General features: G+C 39.5%; 1 protein-coding gene across 1 annotated transcript in view; it reads left to right on the forward strand.

Moving 5' to 3' along the window:
* The window catches only part of LOC109910683 (probable thiopurine S-methyltransferase), a 43307-nt gene that overhangs the window by 16938 nt on the left and 4355 nt on the right, over positions 1-22014 (forward strand). Inside the window, exons 3-7 of the mRNA XM_048608881.1 lie at positions 4886-5018; positions 10166-10218; positions 15466-15540; positions 16500-16585; positions 21515-21559. Of these exons, the coding sequence (XP_048464838.1) occupies positions 4886-5018; positions 10166-10218; positions 15466-15540; positions 16500-16585; positions 21515-21559 (392 nt within the window). The remainder of the gene's footprint in view (positions 1-4885; positions 5019-10165; positions 10219-15465; positions 15541-16499; positions 16586-21514; positions 21560-22014) is intronic.

A 22014-nucleotide genomic window follows, 5' to 3' on the forward strand; every position in this document is an offset into this window, starting at 1 on the left:
TCCAATTTTGGTGTCATCTACAAACTTACTAACCATTCCTCCTATATTTATATCCAAATCATTTACATAAATGACAAAAGCAGCGGACCCACCAATCCTTGCGGCATACTGCTGGTCACAGGCCTCCAGTCTGAAAAACAACCTTCGACCACCACTCTGTGTCTTCTACTTTCAAGCCAATTTTGTATTGAAATGGCTAGCTCTCCCTGGAATCCATGTGATCTAACCTTGCTAATCAGTCTACCGTGCGAAACCTTGTCAAAGATCTTGCTGAAGTCCATATAGATAACATCTACCGCTCTGCCTTCATCAGTCTTTGTCACTTCTTCAAAAATCTCAGTCAAGTTAGTGAGACACGATTTCCCATGCACAAAGCCATGTTGACTATCCCTAATCAGTCCTTTCCTTTCTAAAATAGATGTAAATCATGTCCCTCAGAATCCTCTCCGACAACTTATGCACCACAGACATCAGGCTCACCGGTCTATAGACCCCTTGCTTTTCCTTATCACCTTTCTTCAGCAGTGGCAACACATTAGCCACCCTCCCATCTTCCAGCACCTCACCCATCGCTATCGATGATACAAATATCTGAGCAAGGGGCCCAGTAATCACTTCCCTGGCTTCCCACAAAAGTTCTAGGATACACCTGATCAGGTCCTGGGGATTTATTCACCTTTGTGTTTTAAGACATCCAGCACTACTTCCTCCGCAATATGGATACTTTTCAAGACATCACTATTTATTTCTCCAAGTTCTCTAGCTTCCATATCCTTCTCCACGGTAAATACTGATGGAAAATATTGGTTTAGTATCTCGCCCATCTTCTGCAGTTCCACACACAGATGGCCTTGTTGATCTTTTAAGGTGCCCTATTCCCTCCCTAGTTACTCTTTTGCCTTTAATGTATTTGTAGAATCTCTTTGGATTCTCCTTCACCCTATTTACCAAAGCTATCTCATATCCCCTTTTTGCCCTACTGATTTCCTTCTTGAGTATACTCCTGGGGCCCTTATACACCTCGAGGGATTCACTCAATTCCAGCTGTCTATATCTACCATATGCCTCCTTTTTCTTGACCAGAGACTTAATTTCTCGAGTTATCTAGCATGCCCTGTACCTACCAACCTTGCCCTTCACCTACCAACCTTGCCCTTCACAGTAACAGGAACACAGTGCCTCTGGACTCTTATTATCTCATTTTTGAAGGCCTCCCACTTTCCAACCATCCCTTTACCTGTGAATAGCCCCTCCCAGTTAACTTTTAGAAGCTCTTGCATAATAGCATTCTATATTGGCCTTACTCCAATTTAACTTTTAGATCAGGTCTATTCTTTTTCCATAGCTATTTTACAATTGAAAGAATTATGATCACTGGCCCCAAAGTGCTCCCCTACTGACACGTCAGTCACTTGCCCTGCCTTATTTCCCAAGAGAAGGTCAAGTTTTGCTCCTTCACTCATACATACATCCACTTATGGAATCAGGAAATTCTCTTGCATGCACTTTAAAAAAAAAAAATTCCTGTCCATCCAAGCCCTTAACACTGGCAGGCCCAGTCAATGTTTGGAAAGGTAAAATCCCCCACCGCTACAACCCTATTAATCTTACAAATAACTGAGATCTCCTTACAGATTTCTTTCTCAATTTCCCACTGATGATGGGGGTGTCTGAAGTACAATCCCAATAAGGTGATTATCCCTTTCTTACTTCTCATTTCCACCCAAATAACTTCACAGGACATACTCCCAGGAATATTCTCCTTAGGTACAGCCGTAATGTTATTCCTAACCAAAAACTCCCCTTCCTCTCTCGCCCTCTTTTCTATCCTTCCCATCCTTCCTATAACATCTATACATTGGAATTTCAAGCTGCCAGTCCTGCCCTTCCCTATCCCAGTCCCATGTTCCCAATCTCGCCCGGAGTTCATCTGCCTTACCTGTCAGGCCTCTTGCATCGAAATAAATGCAGATCAATTTATCATCTTACGTAGTTCTCTGCCTTGCTCTTGCCTGCCTTTGATTATTTGACTTGCTCCTCTTTTCCACTGTACCAGCCTCAGACTTCTCTTTTGTGTCACTGTCTGCTGAGGTTTCCCCCTCCCCCAACTAATTAAAGCCTCCCAAGTAGCACCAGCAAATCTCCCCGCCAGTATATTAGTCAACTTCCAATTCGGGTGCAATCCTTCTTCAGGTCACTTCTACCCCAGAAGAGCTTCCAATGGTCCAAAAATGTGAATCCCTGCCCCTAGCTCATCAGTCACGCACTCATCAGCTCTATCCTCCTATTCCTACTCTCGCCAGCATGTGGCACCAGGAGTAATCCAGATTTTACTGCCCTCGAATACCTACTTCTTAACCTGCTGCCTAATTTCTTATATTTTCGTCTCAGAACCTCATCCCATTCTCTTCCTATGTCATTGGTACCAACATATACAACAACCTCCTGCCTAGTCACTTTCACCTTTGAGAACATTCTTGACCCTGGCACCAGGGAGACAACACACCATTCTGATGTCTCACTTTGGTTGCAGAAACATCTGTCTGTGCCCCTGATGAGAGAACCCACTGTCACCATTGATCACTTGGAACCTGACATACCCCTCATTACAGTAGAGCCAGTCACTGTACCAGTAACCTGGCTGTTAGTGCTACGTTCACCTGAGAATCCATCACCCCTTATGTTTTCCAAAACAGTGTACTTGTTTGAGATGGGAATAGCCACAGGAGACTCCTGCACAAACTGCCTACCTCTCCTAGCTTTCCTAGAGGTAAGCCATCTACCTGATTGTATCTGTGGTTTTTCTACCTTCCTGAAATTGCCATCCATCACACCCCCGGTTCCTTTAAATTCGTCATTGCCTCTAACTGCCCCTCCAACCGATCCATGCAATCCAATAGGATTTGCAACCAAACACAGTTCCTGCAGACATAATCATCAGGAACATTGGAATTTTCCCTTATCTCCCATATCTGACAGGAAGTGCACATCACTCTGCTAAAGGCCATCTCTGCACCTTAATCTACAGACCCAGAAAATAGCAGTCTTACTGCTCTAAAAACACTTCTCTAGGATAACTTAGTATCTATGTTTTATATTTTTAAAAAATAATCAAGAGACAGATCTCAGTAAAACATTTTTAAAAATCCCTTACTGTACTCACTATTACAGATTTACAAAAGAAGACTAAGATTTATAAGTGTCATAAGTCTTAAAAACAAACACATAGCTGCTGACACTCCCAGCTGTGAGTAGTTCCGATAATGAAGTCTCACCAAGGTCAGCTGTGAAATTTCACGGTTTGTTTTTCTTGAACAAAACTCTGACTTCTAAAGATGCTTATACTTTTACAATCAGCCAGCTGCGAAAGTTCACTGCTCATTTTTTAAATGAACTCTAGAGCTGTTCTCTGACCTTCCATGTGGACACTCCCAAATCTCCAGCTCTCTCCTCCCATTTAAAGTATCATTGTTTTTGATGGGTTTTTTAAAGTTCCAAAACCAAAGCAAAATCTTATGAAAATGATAATTACTGCTCCAAGAAATCGAAGAAATCAGCTCCATCGCTGAAAACAACCTCAAAAAAGGAGCAACTCTTAACAGCCACAATTCTCTCCCATTCACTATTTAAATTAGGAATAAATTATAGATTTGAATTGCAGTAAAATGAATAGTAATGCCTGGTGAAAATATTCCAGCTTTTGTGAATACATGATGGAAACATATTAGCTGTGACCTTTTCTGTCTTTGAAAAGCATGCTTAGGGTGATTTTGTAAAAAAGGATTTTGGTTCCAAGTTACATCCATTGCCTTATGCCAATTAAAGACTCGCGACATCTAGGATCTTAATGTTTTCCAGTCATGTACTCGTTTTATGTTTATTGAGCGTTAATAACTATTGAGGATATTAATGAATTCTTCTCATTTTTGCTTCTGTGTGAACTTAAATAGTTCGTACGTCAACACATGATGACCATGAATCCGTTGTCGGTTGTCAGAGGAAAATCCCATCTCGGGGGTTCACTAATGTCCTTTAGGGAAGGAAACTGCCATCCTTACCTGCTCTGGCCTACATGTGACTCCAGACCCACAACAATCTGGTTGACTCTCAACTTCCCTCTGGGCAATTAGGGATGGGCTATAAATGCTGCCTGGCCAGCGATGCTGTCATCCCGTGACTGAATTTTTGAAAAAACAAATCTAGAAAGTAATTTTGCTGTCTGACTGCATCACCTAATAAATGAGTTGTTGAGAATAGAGAAACAACCTTGGTGGCTCAGAACCTGCAGGCAACATTTTTAAGTGGACTTGATAAGAGTCGTGAAAAATTCTGAAAACAAACAGCAGTGGCAGGATCAGATGTCACCTGGGCTTTGGTGTGGTCTGTGACCCTACTTGCTTTTTCTGTGACCCAGATTTTGGGAGCAATTGCTTAATAGTGAGATGTATTTTTCTATTCTGAAGTTGCAAGATCCACTGTTTGAGAAGATGGAGAAATGATAGCCCTTGTAACACCATAGACATAGATGAACTTAGTTCATAAAAACCGAAAGAACTGTGGATGCTGTAAATCAGGAACAAAAACAGAAGTTGCTGGAAAAGCCCAGCAGGTCTGGCAGCATCAGTGAAGAAAACATCAGAGTTAACGTTCTGAGGAAGGGTCACCAGACCTGAAACATTAACTCTGATTTTTTTCTTGTGTTTTTGAACTGACTTCATTACTGTCGATGGGGCTTTACTGTGTGTCACTTGGCTGCTTCATTTTTGTACATTCTAATCATGACAGCATCCTCAAAAATACTTAATTGGTTGTAAAATTGAGGTCATGAAATACATTTTTCTTTGTTGTAAGAATCATTCCTCTTTATTTTGTTAATTTTCTATAGGCTTGCTGACCAAGGACACACTGTTGTTGGTGTGGAAGTATCTGAAATAGCAGTAAAAGAATTCTTTGCAGAACAGAATTTGTCCTACACACAGGAGTCTGTACAAGGATTTGCAGGTGCAGAAGTGTTTCAGGTAGGATAACAGCATAGCATTTTATTTTTAACTACAACATATCGAGATTTGTGTTCTTTAAAAATGCAGTTATAAGATGAATTTAGAAATGTTTTGAATTCTTATAACTCTGCATCAAATGGATCATAGTCACAAACTTATGAGAAAAATGGATATGTAGACAACAGTTTGCAATAATTTAACTAATGGTTTATTACACAAACTAAATGGTAAAGTTAAAGCCTGAGCTCAGAAAATTAAACTCTGGAGTGTTTCACTGAATGTCTTGAACAACGGTAGGAGTCAGAGTGAAAGCTGATATTCTGTCAGAAAGCTTGCCATGTAGCAAACTTAAGTTTGTAATTGCCATCGGGGATATCTAAAATACAATGTACTTATTTTACATTGTCCACATTACATTAGATTCTGCTTTAAAAGGCTGTTGCACTTTGACTAAAATGGCAATAAAAGTAATTGTAGGAACCTGATTTCATTTAACTAAATATTGCTTGAGTAAAATTGTGGAAGAAAGATCTTTGTTGCAAACTGTATGTGTATTATCACAACAAGCAAACTACTTTGGCAGCGGTAACCTTGTGAAGTTGTGTTTGTATGTAATCATTCACAGCAGTAGGTATCTGGTCATGAATAGGTGTTCTATTTCACTCATCAATTGGGCTGTGATTCCATAACTTGATTGTTACAATCAATGAGTTATCAAATTATTTTTGTCTCGGCAATATCATTTCTGTTCATAAAACTAACAGGAATCTAACCATCATAGAGGTGGTTTGCAGAGAGAACATAGGTGTCCCCTGTACAACTGGAAAGGTGAATAACCTTTAAACGTGCCACCTGTTAATGCTGACGTGGCCTAATCTATACTTATACCGAGGTAATGAAGTTCACTCCATTGTCCCTTTCTATCGAAAGGAATATTAGAGACAATATTTTAATTATGAGTCTACATTGTGTCTACATTAAACATATAGATGTCATGACCACCAGACGTGTCCATAGCATGGCCCTCGAACTGTGAATTTATAAAGCTTGTTTAGTTCCTTTTTTTGCATTGCAACTTAGAAATAACCATTAGCAAAGTTAGTTTAGACAAGGTTAAGGATTAGTTAATAGACATCTGTTCCTGCTAAGTTAGAATGTAATAATGTTATTGAATGAAACACAGACTCCTCTGTTCCTGCAAGTTGCTAAGTTAAGAATGTAATAATGTGATTGGATAAAACACAGAGACGAAGATTAAAAGCAGGTATAAGAAAAAAGATACTTAAAAACAAATATGTTCAGAAACAAAAACTGAAATTGCTGGAAAAAACTCAGTAGGTCTGACAGCATCTGTAGAGAGAAAGCAGAGTTAATGTTTCAGGTCCGGTGACCCTTCTTCAGTACAGATTTCAGCTAGGAAAAGATGAAAATGGGGTGAGGGAGAGGGTGTGAGGAGTAAATGATGGTAGAGCGGGACACCAGAGAAAGAGAAACAGTTGATCAGACAACGGACTGGGTAAGAGTCAGCCTGGGAAAATCAATAGCTGCTAATGGGGACCATTAGTGGCTGACAATTGGATGTTTGTGGTAGCAGCCCACATGACGACAAGATCTGGCATGTGGTACTTGGGGTAACGACACAGGAGAAAGTGTTCAGGCACTAAAATTATTGAACTTGATATTGAGACTAGAAAGCCATAAAGTCCCCAAGCAGAAAATGAGATGCTGTTCATCCAGCTTGAGCTGAGCTTTACTGGAGCATTACAGCAAGCCTGAGACAGAAATGTTGGTCAGGGAACACAGTAGTGTGTTGAAGTGGCAGGCAGCAGGAAGCTCATGGTCATTTTTGCAGAAAGAACATAGGTGTTCTGCAAAGCAGTCACCCAGTCTGTGTTTCATATCACCAGAGCATGTAGAGATTTGTGAGTAGCAAATGCAGTAGAGTCATAGAGCTGTATAGCATGGAAACAGACCACTTGGTCTAACTCTTCCGTACTGACCAGATATCCTAAATAAATCTAGTTCCATTTGCCAGCTTTGGCCCATATCCCTCTAAACCCTACCTATTCATATACCCACCCAGATGCCTTTTAAATGTTGTTATTGCACCAGCCTTCACTACTTGCTCTGGCACCTCATTCCATACTTGCACCACTCTCAGCTGTAAAAGTTGTCCCTTTTAAATCCTTCCTGTCTCACCTTAAACTTATGCCCTCTAGTTCTGGACACCCTCACCCTGGCGAAAAGACCTTGGCTATTCACCCTATCCATACCCCTTATGATTTTATAAACCTCTATAAGGTCACCCCTCAGCCTCCAACACTCTAGGGGAAATAGCCCCAGCCTATTCAGTCTCTCACTATTGCTCAAATCCTCCAACCCTTTTGAGTTTTATAACATCCTTCCTGTAGCAGGGAGACCAGAACTGAACACAGTAGACTAGATTAAGTGCGGGTAAATTGCTGCTTCACTGGAAGATGTGTCTGGGGCCTTGGATAGCGAAGATGGAGAAGTAAACAGGTAGGCGTTCTACCTTCTGCAATTGCATGGAAAGGTACTGTGGGGATGTGGGAGGAATTGGGTGTGGAGGAGGAGTAGACCAAGGTATCCCTGAAGGAACAGTTCCTGCAGAAGGGAGGGCACGGGAATGTATGTTCATTGTGATGTCCTGCTGGAGGTGGCTGAAAAGGCGCTGGGATGAAATGATGTCTTTACACGGTGTGAGGATGTATAGTCAAGGTAACTGTGGAAATTAGTGGGTTTGTAGTGAATATTCGTGGACAACCTATACCCAGAAATGGAAATAGAGATGATCATATACGACTGCCTGAATAGATTGACTAGAAAATATCTGTACAGCTTCTCTTGAAATACATCAAGAGGGAGAGAGAGGGCTTTATTGGCACAGTCATAATGTCCCTACCTCTAAACCAGGAGGGCTTGATTCATGTCCCACCTATTTCAGAGGTGTGTAATAACATCTCTGTACAGATTGATTGAGATAAGAGGTTTGGGGAAAAAGTTATTTGGGCACCTTTGTGCTGCAATTGTAGTGTCCTCACCTCTAAGCCAGGAGGCACAGTTCAAGTCCCACCTGCCCCAGAGGTGTGTAATCACTTCTCTAAGTTGATTGATTAGAACATACCAACATTCATTTAATCCCAGCATATCAGAGAGAAGGTTTCTTATTTCCCCACTAGTTCTTTGGTTCCGGCACTTGCAGATTGCCTGGACTCTTTTTTTTTTGGAGAACTGTAGTTGATTTCTGAAAGCCTTTCGCGTTTAAGCTGAAAACTGTCAGAGGTCTTCATCGGATTTGTTTTAAAATGGTATGTCTCGGTGCCTTAAATTTATCTGTAAAAGACTCTGTCATTTTGACTCTTAATGGCTCATGATGAAAATACGATGAAATATACTGGAATTCCCTGTGCAGGTCCTTTACAGTCTCCTTTTGTCTGAAATTCTTTGAATTCTCAAAGCTTTCAAAAAAGGTCAATTGTGTTGTGTTGGCCAAGAGCTACTCAAATTCTAAATGGTATTCTTTGTGATGACATCAAGATAACATACCAGAATCACCTATCTTTTTGGCTGAAATGAATTAACAGGAAATCATGTGACCACTCTCAGCCATTTTTACGTGCTGTGACTATTTTTAAAAGGTCAGATTTTCCTCCTCATGTAATATTGCAACTGAACACCATTGACACAAAATATAAAATATTTCAAATTTAAACATTTAAAAATAAAATACCGCAAGTGTAACTTCCGACTTTAATTCTAAATCTAACGTAGTTTTATGACTACAAGTTTTGACTGCATCTGATCTCCTAACAAGAAGGAGGCACAAGCTATGCAGTCATTTTTGACAGAGGTATTGCAAGATATCTTTATTGTGAATCGCAAGAGAGAAATCTGCAAAGAAAATGTCCACTGCTATTGGTTCAATATTTTGTTTTTACAATTATCAAGCTTGAGAAAACTTTTTTTAAAAACCTATAGGTCATACAACATTTATAATCTACATATGCTAATGTTTTACTTTGAAATTTGCAAATGTTTTGACTTATTTGACTTTAGCTTTCATGATTTCATTGTTGACTTAATATTTGTGACCCAATTTGTGCTTTATTTTTAATATACAGAAACTACAGTCTCATGTTTAGATTACAATTTAACATTTTGGCACCACCCTACTGAAGGCAATATTTTCAGTTTCAACAATGTTACCATGAAATTTTACAATCTTTCAATGTTGTTTATATAACAAAACCTAATATTGTTTTTTTTTATTCTCTCTAATTCAGTAATTCATAGGTAGGATGTTCCATCAGATTTGCTTTAGTTCCTTGTTGACGGATATGCCATTATAGAACAGTAGAATATTTAGTATTGAAAACTGATACACAGTTGGCTCCTCTGGCTGCCATCTTTCGACTCCCCATACCCGCATCCCCCATAAGAAATTTGGCCTGATAAATAATTCAACAACAAGATGGACAAAATGGAAGGACTTAATAAGCATAAAATTTAACTTAGAGGAGTCTTGTAACACAGTGGTATTGTCCCTACCTCTGGCCCAAAAGACCTGGATTCAAGTCCCACCTCCTCCAGAGATGTGTCATAACATGTCTGAACAGATTGATTGATTAAAAATATCTATAACTGAAATTGGGTAATATTTACCATGGTTTAATAGGTTATATTTCCATTTCAACGATAGAGAACAAAGCACACACAAATATACACATCATCTTACAGATTCATAGAGCCATAGTCGTACAGCACAAAAACAGACCCTTCAGTTCTACCAGTCCATGCTGAACATAATCCCAAACTAAAAACTAGTCCCACCTGCCTGCTTCCAGCCTGTTTCTCAGACTTCAGAAAAGTTTGATCTGATTTAAGTAGTTACCAGATCCCAGGTAGGATCATTACTGTCCCTTTGGATCTCTCTCTCTTCTCTCCCTCTCTCTCTTCTCCCTCTCTCTCTCTCTCTCCAGTGAAACAAACATGGTTTCAACCCCTTATAGATACTTTAAGTCAACCTGACCAAATGAGAAGCACTATCATATTGGATATAGTGGCAATGAGATGTTGAAAATAAATTTAAATATTTACTTTGCTTCAGAAACTGACAAATCCTTTATTCTATATTTCTGTTCCAGAGTACTGATGGAAAGCTGTTTTTATTTAACTGTAATATGTTTGATTTCACAAGGTGAGTTGCTCCAAAGTGAAGATATTATTAAGTGACTGCATCTCCTGTTGAAGGAACTGATTAAAAATGAAAAAAAAAGCAAAAAGTTGTCACCAAATATGATTTCCTTGAGAGTTACTTTTAGATAAGAAGGGATGGCGGAGGAGAGATGACAGGGAGGGGAGGGGAGGAGATGGGATGGCAGAGGAGAGGTGAGTAGCAGGAGGAGATGAGAAATTGGACATCCAAGATCTGAAATTCAGATTCACTGCATGCACTTTAATCAGGATGATAACCAGAACAAATTGCCTATAGACAATCTGCTGATTACAAATGAAGAATTAATTGCTTTCCAGCTGTGTTATTCTCCCAAAAAAAAATTCATTTTAACAATTCTTCCAAAGCAATCTTAAACCAATGCTTAAATTTACAATGAGATAGCAAGAACTGCAGATGCTGGAGTCAGAGTCAATACAGTGTGCATCTGGAGGAACACAGCAGGTCAGGTAGCATCAGAGGAAAGGAAAGTTGACATCTCTGGTCAGGGCCTTTCATCAGAACTGGGTAGGGGGAAGGGAGCTGGGAAATAAATAGAGGGAGGAGGGGTAGGTGGGATGGGATAGGATAGGTGGATGCAGGTAGGGGGTGGTGGGGATTGGTCAGTAGGAAGAGTGGAGTGGATAGACTAAGAAGAAGATTGACAGGTTGTGTCAGGTCGAGGAGGTGGGGATGAGAGAGAGCGTTGGACGTGGGATGAGGCCAGGGATGGGGAGATTTTAAAACTGGAGAATTCTATGTTCAGGCCATCGGGCTGTAGGCTGGACTACACCCCCTCTCACCCACCCTCCTGCAAATATGCGATCCCTTACTCTCAATTCCTCCGCCTCCACCGCATCTGCTCCCAAGATGGAGCGTTTCATTCTGACATCCCAGAGTCCCTCTGGTCCTCACATACCACCTCACCAATCTCCGCATTCAGCGTTTCATCCTCCGCCACTTCCGCCACCTGCAATCCGACCCCACCACCAGAGAGATATTTCCCTTAAAGTTTTACCAAAGAATCGTAGCTCGGGCTGTGGGTGAGGTTGTTGACTTGCTCACCGAGCTGGCTCATTTTTGTTCAGATATTTTGTCACCATACTAGGTAACATCATCAGTGAGGCCTCCTGATGATGTTACCTAGCATGGTGACGAAACGTCTGACTGAAAACAAGCCAGCTCGGCGAGCACGTCAAAAACTTCCAGATATTTCCCTCCCCACCTCTGCCTGCCTTTTGTAGGGACCGCTCACTCCACGACTCCCTCGCCCATTCCACACTTCTCACTAACCCCACCACACCCGGCACCTTTCCCTGCAACCGCAGGAGGTGCTACACCTGCCCCTACACCTCCCGTCTCACCTCCATCCAAGGCCAAAACAACCTTTCCATATCCGACAGGGGTTCACCTGTATATCCTCCTACCTGGTCTACTGTATCTGTTGCTTCCAATGTGGCCTCCTCTACATTGGTGAGACCAAGCGCAGACTCTGGGACCAACTTATGGAGCATCTGCAGTCTACGTAATAATCAACAACACCTTCCAGTCGGTAACCGTTTTAACTCTCCTTCCACTCCTTTGATGACACGTCCATCCCAGGCCTCCTCCAATGCCATGAAGACGCAACACGCAAACTGGAGGAGCAATACCGCACATTCCACCTCGGGAGCCTACAGCCGGATGGTCTGAACATAGAATTCATCAGTTTTAAAATCTCTCCACCCCTGGCCTCATCCCATGTCCAACCCTCTGTCTCATCCCTGCCTCCTTGACCTGACACAACCCGTCCATCATCTTCCCCACTTATCCACCCCACCCTTCCCACTGACCAATCCCTACTACCCCTTACCTGCATCCACCTATCCCCATCCCACCTATCTTTCCCAGCCCCACCCTCCCTCTATTTATCTCTCAGCTCCCATTCCCCCTCCCCAGTTCTGATGAAGGGTACATACACAAAACATCAACTTTCCTGTTCCTCTGCTGCCTGACCTGCTGTGTTCCTCCAGCTCCACACTGTGTTGGCTTAAATTTACAATGGTGTCAATATTGAACAAGCTGTATCAATATCAAACATACGTAGGTCAAATGCATGGGTTAGGTGTTCTGTATACTATTCCAGTAATGTGTTTCCATCCGAATCTTAGAAAACACGTCCAATTCTTACTTGTTGGAAATAGCGTAATTCAATTATTTAGCACCAACTTATTGCTCAATGTAGAGGAATACTATGCTTTACAGCTCATTATTTACAGTGGATCAAACATCTTCATGTCTGTTATAGTGATGTTCTGTAGATTCCATCAACCCTCATAACATTAGATAATGTACCAAGGTACACTGTTCCTGTTCTCTTTCCATGGATGTAATGATGAAGTATAAAGTATTTGGTATTGGAAGCTAAGAATTTATATGCCGAGTTGCTTATAGGAACAAAGAGAAATGGACTTGCATTTAGATTGAATTTCTGTAGCACCTTTCACAACCTCGGAATGTCCCAAAGTGCTTAACAGAAAATTCAATAGTGTTCTGTTGCAATGTAGTAATACAGCACCCATTTTATGCCCAGCCAGCTCCCACAATCAGTGGCGTGATAATGGTCAGCTAATCTATTTTAGTGATTTTGTCTTAAGGATAAATTTGGGACCACACCCTGATCTTTTACATCCATCTGAGATAGCAGACGGTACCTTGGTGTAATGTCCTGCCCAATGAAGGGCGTCTCTGATAGTGTGGTGCTCCCTCAGCATTGGCTGTCTGACAGTGTTCAGTACTACAGTGAATTGTTGGCCTGAATTGTGAACCCACAATTTTCTGTCTCAGAAATTTTAACGAGGCCTTCAAGAAAACAGCTTTGTATTTTTGAGGAGTGCCAAATGCTCAGTAAAGTTAATTGGAACAGGAAGGTAAAAACTCAATTTAACATATTGTCCAAAGTACAGCAACACCCTCTCAGTACTGCATTAAAGTATCATTCTGAATGGTATGCCAAAGTCCAGGATTGTGACTAGATCTACACGGTACTTAGGCATGCAGTTTTGATAATATTAGTGCAAGGAGTACAAACCAAAATTAGTTATAGATTCCAGTGGATCAAGTGAGTAATGGGATTAACAAGTGTTGGGGGACAGGTATTTGTCAATTGAAGTGAGTGTCAGGAATGTGTCAAGATCTTTTATTTGTAAGTAGTAATATAGTCCAAGGCAGTTCACAGGAGTGTAACCAAACTTGGAGAAACTGAATCACATAAGGATATATTAAGCACAGTGTCCTAAAGCTGGGTCAAACAGTAATGTTTTAAGGAGTAGCTTAAAGGAAGAGATGTGTTCAGGAACAGAATGCCAGATCTTAGAGCCCAAGCAGCTGACGGTACGGCTGCCAATGATGCAGCACTGAAATCAGAAGCACACGAGAGGCCAGATTTGGAGGAATGCAGAGATCTCAAAAAATAGTGATCCAAAGATGAGGTTACAGATATTGGGATGGTTGAGGGATTCAAAAAAGTCCATAGAGACACATTTAAATATTAACAAGCTCTACCAATCTTTTAGAAGTTTTGGCCAAGTAATTGAAATAGTTAATTCATTTTTGTAGATTTTCCACCTTTGCTGTGTTGACCAATACAGAAAATGCAAAGTTAATGACAAGATAAAACTATTTATTTATTAATGCAAAAGGCAAAGTAACTAAAAATAACCTCGTGATTTTTCCTTTGCTTCAGTAAAGCTAGGAACCTGAGGATGTGCATTGCCTTCTCAACTACTGTTGGAAATATACATTATGTTTATCATATGTATGGAACGAGCTGCCAGAGGAAGTGGTGGAGTTGGGAATAATTATAACATTTGAAAGGCACTTGGATGGGTATACAAATAGGAAGGATTTAGAGGATATAGGCCAAATGTTGGCAATTTGGGATGTGTGGTCGGCGTGGACAAGTTAGATAAAAAGCTCTGTTTCCGCATTCTGAGACTATGACTCTTTGTTCCTATGATCTCCTATAAATCACCATTTGCAGCAAAATTAAACTCTGAATCTGTAAAAGCAAGGGACTGGATTGAAACTACCCATATTTCATTTGCAAACAAAAGCAGATAGTGCTGGTAAAAACAGCATGTCTGGCAGCATCTGTGGAGACAAAGCAGAGTTTTTACCCTGTTCTGAAGAAGGGTCACTGAACCTGAAACATTAACTTTGCTTTGTCTCCTCAGATGCTGCCAGATCTGCTGAGTTTCTCCAACAATTTCTGCTTTCGTTTCTGATTTCTAGCATCTGCTATTCTTTTTAGTTTTTCAGATTTCATTTACGACCTTTTTTAGCTCACTTTAGAATTCTTATGCCATCACTTTACAATTGAACATCAAGCAAACTGTAGCAGTGGCTGAAAAGCTGAAGTAAATACCAGGCAGCATCTTTGGAGAAAAAACTATTGTTTTGAATGTTCCTTTGTCAGAACTGGAAGTTAATACAGCATTTTCAAAGCTGTTTGTCTGTAATGTTAATATTCCCATCCTGATAACTTGTCAGGACAGCATCAAGGGCAAAGCAGTCTGCTTCATTGGTACCCAATCCACCATCTTTAGCATTCACTCCCTCTCCTATTGATGCAGAGACAGCAGTGTGTACCATCTAAAATTGCACGAAAACACTGAGACTTCTGAGACATCATCTTCCAAACCCGCACTTCAACCACCTGGAAGGGGGAATTCAAAACTGGGGTGGCATATTTTTAAGGTGAGAGGAGAAAGATTCAAAAGGGACCTGAGGGGCAACTTTTTCACACAGACGGTGGTTCGTATGTGGAATGAACTACCAGAGGAAGATGCAGGTACAATTACAACATTTAAAAGACATTTGGACAGGTACATGAATAGGAAAGGTTTAGAGGGATATGGGCCAAACGCAGGCATGTGAGACTAATTTAGTTTGGGAAACTTGATCAGCATGGATGAGTTGGACCAAAGGATCTGTTTCCATGCTGTATGACTCTGACTACAACAGTGACACTCAAAATACTAACTTGTTTGCTCTTCCCCAAGATAATGGCTGAGTCGCTGAGTATTTCCAGCAGTTTCTTTTGTCGTTACAAATTTCCAGTACCAGAAAATTATTTTTTTCAGCAATTATGCATGCTGCTGCATAGTATGTTTTTGTTTATAATATTGCATCCTGACTGTGAACTTTGCAACATAAAAACTTTTTGTGTTTTTCTTTGTTTCTGATGGGTAGTGTAATTGCTGGAAAGTTTGATGGGATCTGGGACAGAGGTTCTCTGGTAGCAGTGAACCCATCTGATAGACAACAGTGAGTAATTTGTTATCTGCCAGCTTATTTATTTATTAACTTTAAGAAGTGCTGTTCTGCATTTCCCCTGAAAAGTGACAAAAAGTAAACTTGTTTAATTTTTATTCTGAGACCATATTTAATTCTAAATACAATGAATAGCATGTTGTAGAAGAAATACAGAATTAACATTTCTTGAGCCTCCCAAACCTAGTGAAACCCAGAGTTTAGACTCCATATGTTTCCCTCACTTGGCATGATTAATCTTAGCTATTCCATAAGTTTAAAAAAAAGTACTTGCTCAAAAGTGTCAGTGTCCCTTCCACCATGAAAGGAAACAGTTGAACTCCGTCTCTCTCTAAATTACAGTTCAGATTAGAAATTGAATGTATTGAATGATCAAATCAGCAATCTTATTCCATTTAGTGCATATTAGTATTGAACAAGGCTGTCATTTTTAGATGTATATCTAAAGTGTTTGCTTTAAATTAAAGTACACGTCATAATTAACAAGAAAAAATCTTTTAAATGCTTACTTTTTACAGATTTTTCAGCTGTATATGTTTTGTTAAATTATACGTAATAAATTACAGATTTAAATTAAGTATAATTGTATCTTTCCATGTGCTTCATGAGATATAGTATGGCTGTGTATGAAAAATTACTGTTTAGCATTTCGGTATAAGCAACAAGAAATGTGATTCAACTTGCATTGTTGCAATTTTGCTATTGGTGTGTGAAATCTTTTCTCTGAAATGGCTTCTCTGCCCTTTCTTGTCCAAGCATAATCAACTGAACCATTTCAGAAAAATGAAAACTAGTGTTCATGCAAATAGTACAACTAAAATAATTGAAGTCAAACCCAACTGAAATAAAGAGAAGATCAAATAACAAAACTAAATTGAATATTATAAAGCATGTTAAAAAAGTAAGACCCTTCGTTAAATTAAATACTGTTTTTCTGAATGTAATTATTGCAGTTATGCCAAGCTAATGACTACACTTATGGACAAAGGATGCCAATATCTTCTGGATGCTTTTACATATGATCAAGAAAAATTGTCTGGTAAGTAATCTTGTGGTCCACTTTCACATACTCAAGTGTCGAAAAGAATTTGCATGTGTTTGCATAAAACGATACAGGATTTTTGTAATGCAGTTCAGTCTACCTAAATAACTAATAAAATACAAAAATGTTTAAATAAAATCTTAGTGTGCAAACTCTAGTCCATTTTTTCCAGTTATAGATACCTATGGTAACTCTTAATTGAAGAAAGCATTTATCAACAAAAACCTGAATTGATTTGTTTTGTATTTAGTACTGCCTCGGTAAAGCCAATTTGTTAAATTATACTTAGAAAATTGTTTAATAAAAGCAGAAATGCTTAGCAGTTCAGACAGCATCTGTGAAGATAAACAGAATAAACATTTCAGGTCGATGTTTTTCCCTCAGAACTGAAAAAAGTTAGATGTCTAATAGATCTTGAGTAAGTATAAAGGCAGATGATAAAGGCAGTTGTAGAAATTCAAAGAAGAAGTTGCGATACATGGAAGACAGGAGAGATTAAATGAGAAAGGGATTGTTGTGTCAGCAAAAGCAATTGGAAAAGGGGCAAGTAAAGAAGTAACAAAATGTGACTGTAGAGGCAACATAAATGGGGGATAAAAAAGCAGCATACTTGCCAATTTCTGCCATCCAGAAGCAAACAAAACCCAAATGAGACAAAGATTCAGGTATAAAATTGTTGAACTCCATGTCAAGTCCAGAAAGCTGTCAAATGTCCAGTGAAAAAGGTGATGTGCTATCCTCAAGCTTAAAATGAGTTTCATTGGAATAGGTGTTGGAGGCAAAGGTGACTCTGGAGGTGGAGAGGCAAATTAAAATGGCAAGAATTTTTTATTTATTTTTGAATGGGAGCTTTTGATTCTACTTTGAACATTTGCTTAGATCTTAACCAGGCTTTATCAGCACTCCAGTCACAATGTCTGAATATTGGAAATGTCAACTTTACAGAAGTCGTTGATCAAGTAAAAGTACTTACAATGCGAAATGAACAATTTCCAGAAGATAAAAGTTCCAAAAGTTTGATTTAATGCTGTTGTTTTCTTTTAAGTTTGTTGCGCTGTTCTGAAATGCATACATTTTATTTAAGTAAATTACATAATAAGGATGAGTTTTCTAGAGCAACAGTATGTCCAATTTTATAGCACTCTAATTGTAATCCAGTTTACACTTTATAATTAATTTCGTACAAAATTTGATACAACAGTTAGAACAAAAATATGAATAAAACTACTCCAGAAAATCATTACTCATTTGACAGTTTCTCTTTTCCAGGGCCACAAATTGCATTATTTGAATTGTTTTGTATAATATCAACAAAATTTTCAAAAACTAATTTTCCCATTGCTTTCCACAAACACACAAAGATAATTCAAAGCCCTAGCAGAGAAAAATATGAATTGGTGCGGTTAAAATACAGCAAAATTGTCCTTTTATCTAAGGAAAGATATACTGGCTTTGGAGGTAGTTCATAGAAGCATTCACCAGTCCACTAGGCTGATACCAGGTATGGAGGAATTTTCTAGTGAAGGGAGGTTGGACCTGTATTCGCTGGAGTTAGAATAATGAGGGGGAACCTTCTTGAAACATAGAAGATTCTTAGTTTCTACACAGGGTAGATGTTGAGAAGTTCTTTCTACTTGTGCGAAAATCTAGGACAAGAGGGCATAATCTCAGAATAAGGGGTCATCCAATTAAGACAGAGATGAAGGAGGAATTTCTTCTGAGAGTCATGAATCAGCAATTCTTTGCTGCAGCGGGCTGTGGAAGCTCGGTCATTAAACGTATTCTGGGCTGAGATAGGAAGCTTTTTAATCAGTAAGATAATGTTTATGGAGAGAAGGCAGCAAAGTGAACTTTAGGACAATCGGGTCAGCCATGATCACATTGAATAATGAAACAGATTTGATTGGAGGAAATAAAACTTAGCAAATACTCTAAATATTTATTGCACATCTCACTAATAAAGCTCTTCACTTTTTAGTTTTTTTTGATTAGGTCCTTGGAGTATCTGGAATTTTGTTTTTGATTTTTTTCATAAGTTGCGTGTATTGCTGACAAGATTAGCATTTGTTGGCCATTCCTAATAGTTCTTAAAAAGAAGGTAATGATTGTCTTCTTCAGCCACTACTGTCCATTAACACATACTGTACAATGCCATTAGGAAGGGAATTTCAGGTTTTTCAACCAACAACTTCAAATGACCAGCAATATAGTTCCAAATCAGTCTAGTGTGTAACTTGGAGGAAAATTTACATTTGGCTGTTTTCTCATGCATCTGTTAACCTAGTAGTTCTAAGTGCTAGAGGTTCAATGTTTGGAAATTACAATCAAAGGAAGTTTGGCAGGTTGCTGCGGTACATGTTGTATTTGATGAGCATTTCTGCCACTGTGCTTCAGTCGGGGGTGGAATAAATGTTTGGATGTTGGATAGGACGGCTTTGACCTAGATGCTGTCGAGCTTCTAGAATGCTGTTGGAGCTTCACCCATCCAGGCAAGCGTAGAATATTCCATCAACCTCCTTTGTACCTTGGACAGGTTTTGGCAAGTCCAGAGGTGTGTTTCTTGCACATTCCATGCCTCCTGGTTTTTGGCCAATGATAACCTCCAAGATGTTAAAGTTGAAGTTGAATAAACCTATGATAGTAATACCCTTGAATGTCATGGGAAGTGGTTAGATTCTCTCCTGCTGGAGATGAATCACTGCTTGTCTCGTATGTGGCTATATGTAGCTCCAGGCTGAATGTTGAGTCAGTCTTGCTGCATTCAAGCACTGAATTCTTTAGAATTTCACGAAGCTTGAGTTGTACAGAACACCATAGAATCATTAATGAACATCCCCACTTCTGACCTTTATGATGGAGGGAAGGTCCATTAATGAATCAGCTGAAGATGTTTTGGGCACAGGACACTACCCTGAGGAATTTCTGCAGCATTGTCCTGTGACTAGAATGATTGATCTTCAACACCACACCATCTTCTTTTGGAATTGGTAAGATTTCAATAATTGGATACTTTTCCTCCTGATTCCCAATTACTTCAGTTTTGCTTTGGCTCCTTGATACCTTGATGTCAACTTATCTCTGAAACTCACTTCATTTCTGTAGCTCAGCTCCTCTGTCCTTGCTTGGACCAAGGCTTTTGAGGGGTTTGGAGCCAGGTGACCCTGGCAGAATCTAAACTGAGCATCATTGGCTAATTCTGGAGCACCAGACTTCTTAACCACAGCCAGGATGTTATCAGGACTCTCATGATTTGCTGTGTCAGTTGCAACCACTATATTTTGATAAAATGAATTGAATTGGTTGAGAGTGATAATCTACAATGCTGGGGACCTCAGGAAGAGGCTGAAATGGATAATCCACTTGATTTTTCTGGCTGAATCTGGTTGCAAATGCCTTGACTTTGGCTTCTGCGCAAATATGCTGGATACTCCATTATTCAGGATGGGGATAATTGGAGCCTTCTCCTCCCGTTAGTTATTTAATTGTCTGAACTCTAACCACAATGCACCACTCGTGGCTGGATGTAGCAGGATTACAGAGCATTGATCTGATCCATTTGTGTGGGACCGTTTGCTCTGTTCCATTTGTGTGGGACCGTTTGCTCTGTTCATTCTATGTGGGTCCAGTTGTTTAATATGCATGTATATGTATGTTGTAGATTCAGTGAGTTGGCATGCTGACCTATACTCCTCATTGTTGACTCTTCTTGTTTAATGGGGATGGTAGAGTGAGTGATATACTGAACCATGAAGTTACAATTTAAAGCTGAATATAATTCTGCTGCCCTGGGTGGGCCAAATTGCCTCATGGATTTCCAGTTTTGAGCTACTATATTTGTTTGGAATCTATCCTGTTCAGCATAGTGGCAGTGTCACACAATGCAAAGAAGAACATTCTGAGTTTGCTAATTCAGTTTCATCTCAATATGTACTGTACAGTGGTGATTCCTGCTGATACTATGGACAAATGCATCTGTGACTGATAGCGATGTGTCATTTCTCTCGGCACCTGTCACAAGTTCAGTCTGCAGCTCTATCCTTTGGACTCTGCCGGAACCACTCTTGGTCATGAAAGTTGTACAGTAGATCTGGGACTTTAATCTGTGTCCTTGATATCCTCAATGCTTCTTCCAAGTGGTGTTCAATAAGAAAGGGTACTAATTCATCAGAGGAAGGGAGGTAGGTGATAATTAGCAGGAGGTTCCTTGCCCCCATTTGACCTGATGCAGTAATACTTAATAGGTCTGGAGTTAATTTTGAAGATTCCCAGGACCACTGCTTCCCAACCTTTTGCATCTCTGCTGCCACCTGTAATTTCAGTGGGACAGTAATGGTGGCAGCTGAGACTGGGTCATTGCCACTAGATAAGATAAGATTTGATGACTGTTTCAAGGCTATTGCATGACATCAAGTTTGGCATAAGTCCCCAGGTGTGCATGAAGAGCGCTTTGCAGAGTCAACTGGGCTGGGTGTGTCTTTGTCATCTAGAGGGTGGTTGATCAGATCAGTTTTTGTTCTGTTTATTCATTCTCTTTGTTGCAGTTTGATACATCCAAGTACTTTCCAAGAATAGTCAACCTGGAGTTAAAAGTAGGCCAGACTGGGTAAGGATAGCAAATTTTCTTCCCTAAAAGACATTAGTGAAACCAGATAGGTTTTTACAACAGCTTTTTATTCAGATTTATCAATTTAATTCAATTTAAATTCAAACAATAGGTGGGATTTCAGTTCATGCCTCAGTATTAGGTCAGGCCTCCAATAGTCAAGTAACATTACCACTTTGCTACTGTCCCACGAGTTCTCGTTTGCATCCCAACCACAGTTGTTCATCTGTAGAGTGGTCGTAACTTTTCTTTGTATTGTGTATATTTTTGATCACTTGATTTTAAATTAGTACCTTAAATGTAAATTGCATTGTTTTTTGTAGGTCCACCATTTTCTACTCCCCCACATGTAATTCATGACCTCTATGGTGAGTTTGTTTAAAGGATTTTATGAGAATTAAAGATTGTTGTTATGATCCCAGCTGATGGTACTATTGGACAAGGCAAATATCAGAATAAAACCTTTCTTGATAGATCATATGTTTAATATTTTTGTTCGTTAGTTAACATGGTGATTAGTCACTAAAGATATTTACATGAAGCTGTAGATGTTCTTTAACAACAAACCATAAGTTTATTATATGAAAGAAAGCAAGCAAAGCAATTTAAATATACAACAATTAGAAGACCTGAAGAATAAAGTTTCAACTTCCTTCCCAATAACAATCTGTTACATGGACCCAAGTCCAGAGTAGTTATGCTCCAATCTCAACTCTTTAAATTTCCACTTAACTAATTCCTTCTAGTTTCTCGTTCTTAAACTGTAGAGGCAGTTTAACAATTCCTCTCTGGATCTGATGGCATGGACTTTTCACAATTCTGA

This window comes from Rhincodon typus, chromosome 2, assembly GCF_021869965.1.
Source record: "Rhincodon typus isolate 14 chromosome 2, sRhiTyp1.1, whole genome shotgun sequence".
Classification (NCBI taxonomy): Eukaryota; Metazoa; Chordata; class Chondrichthyes; order Orectolobiformes; family Rhincodontidae; genus Rhincodon; species Rhincodon typus.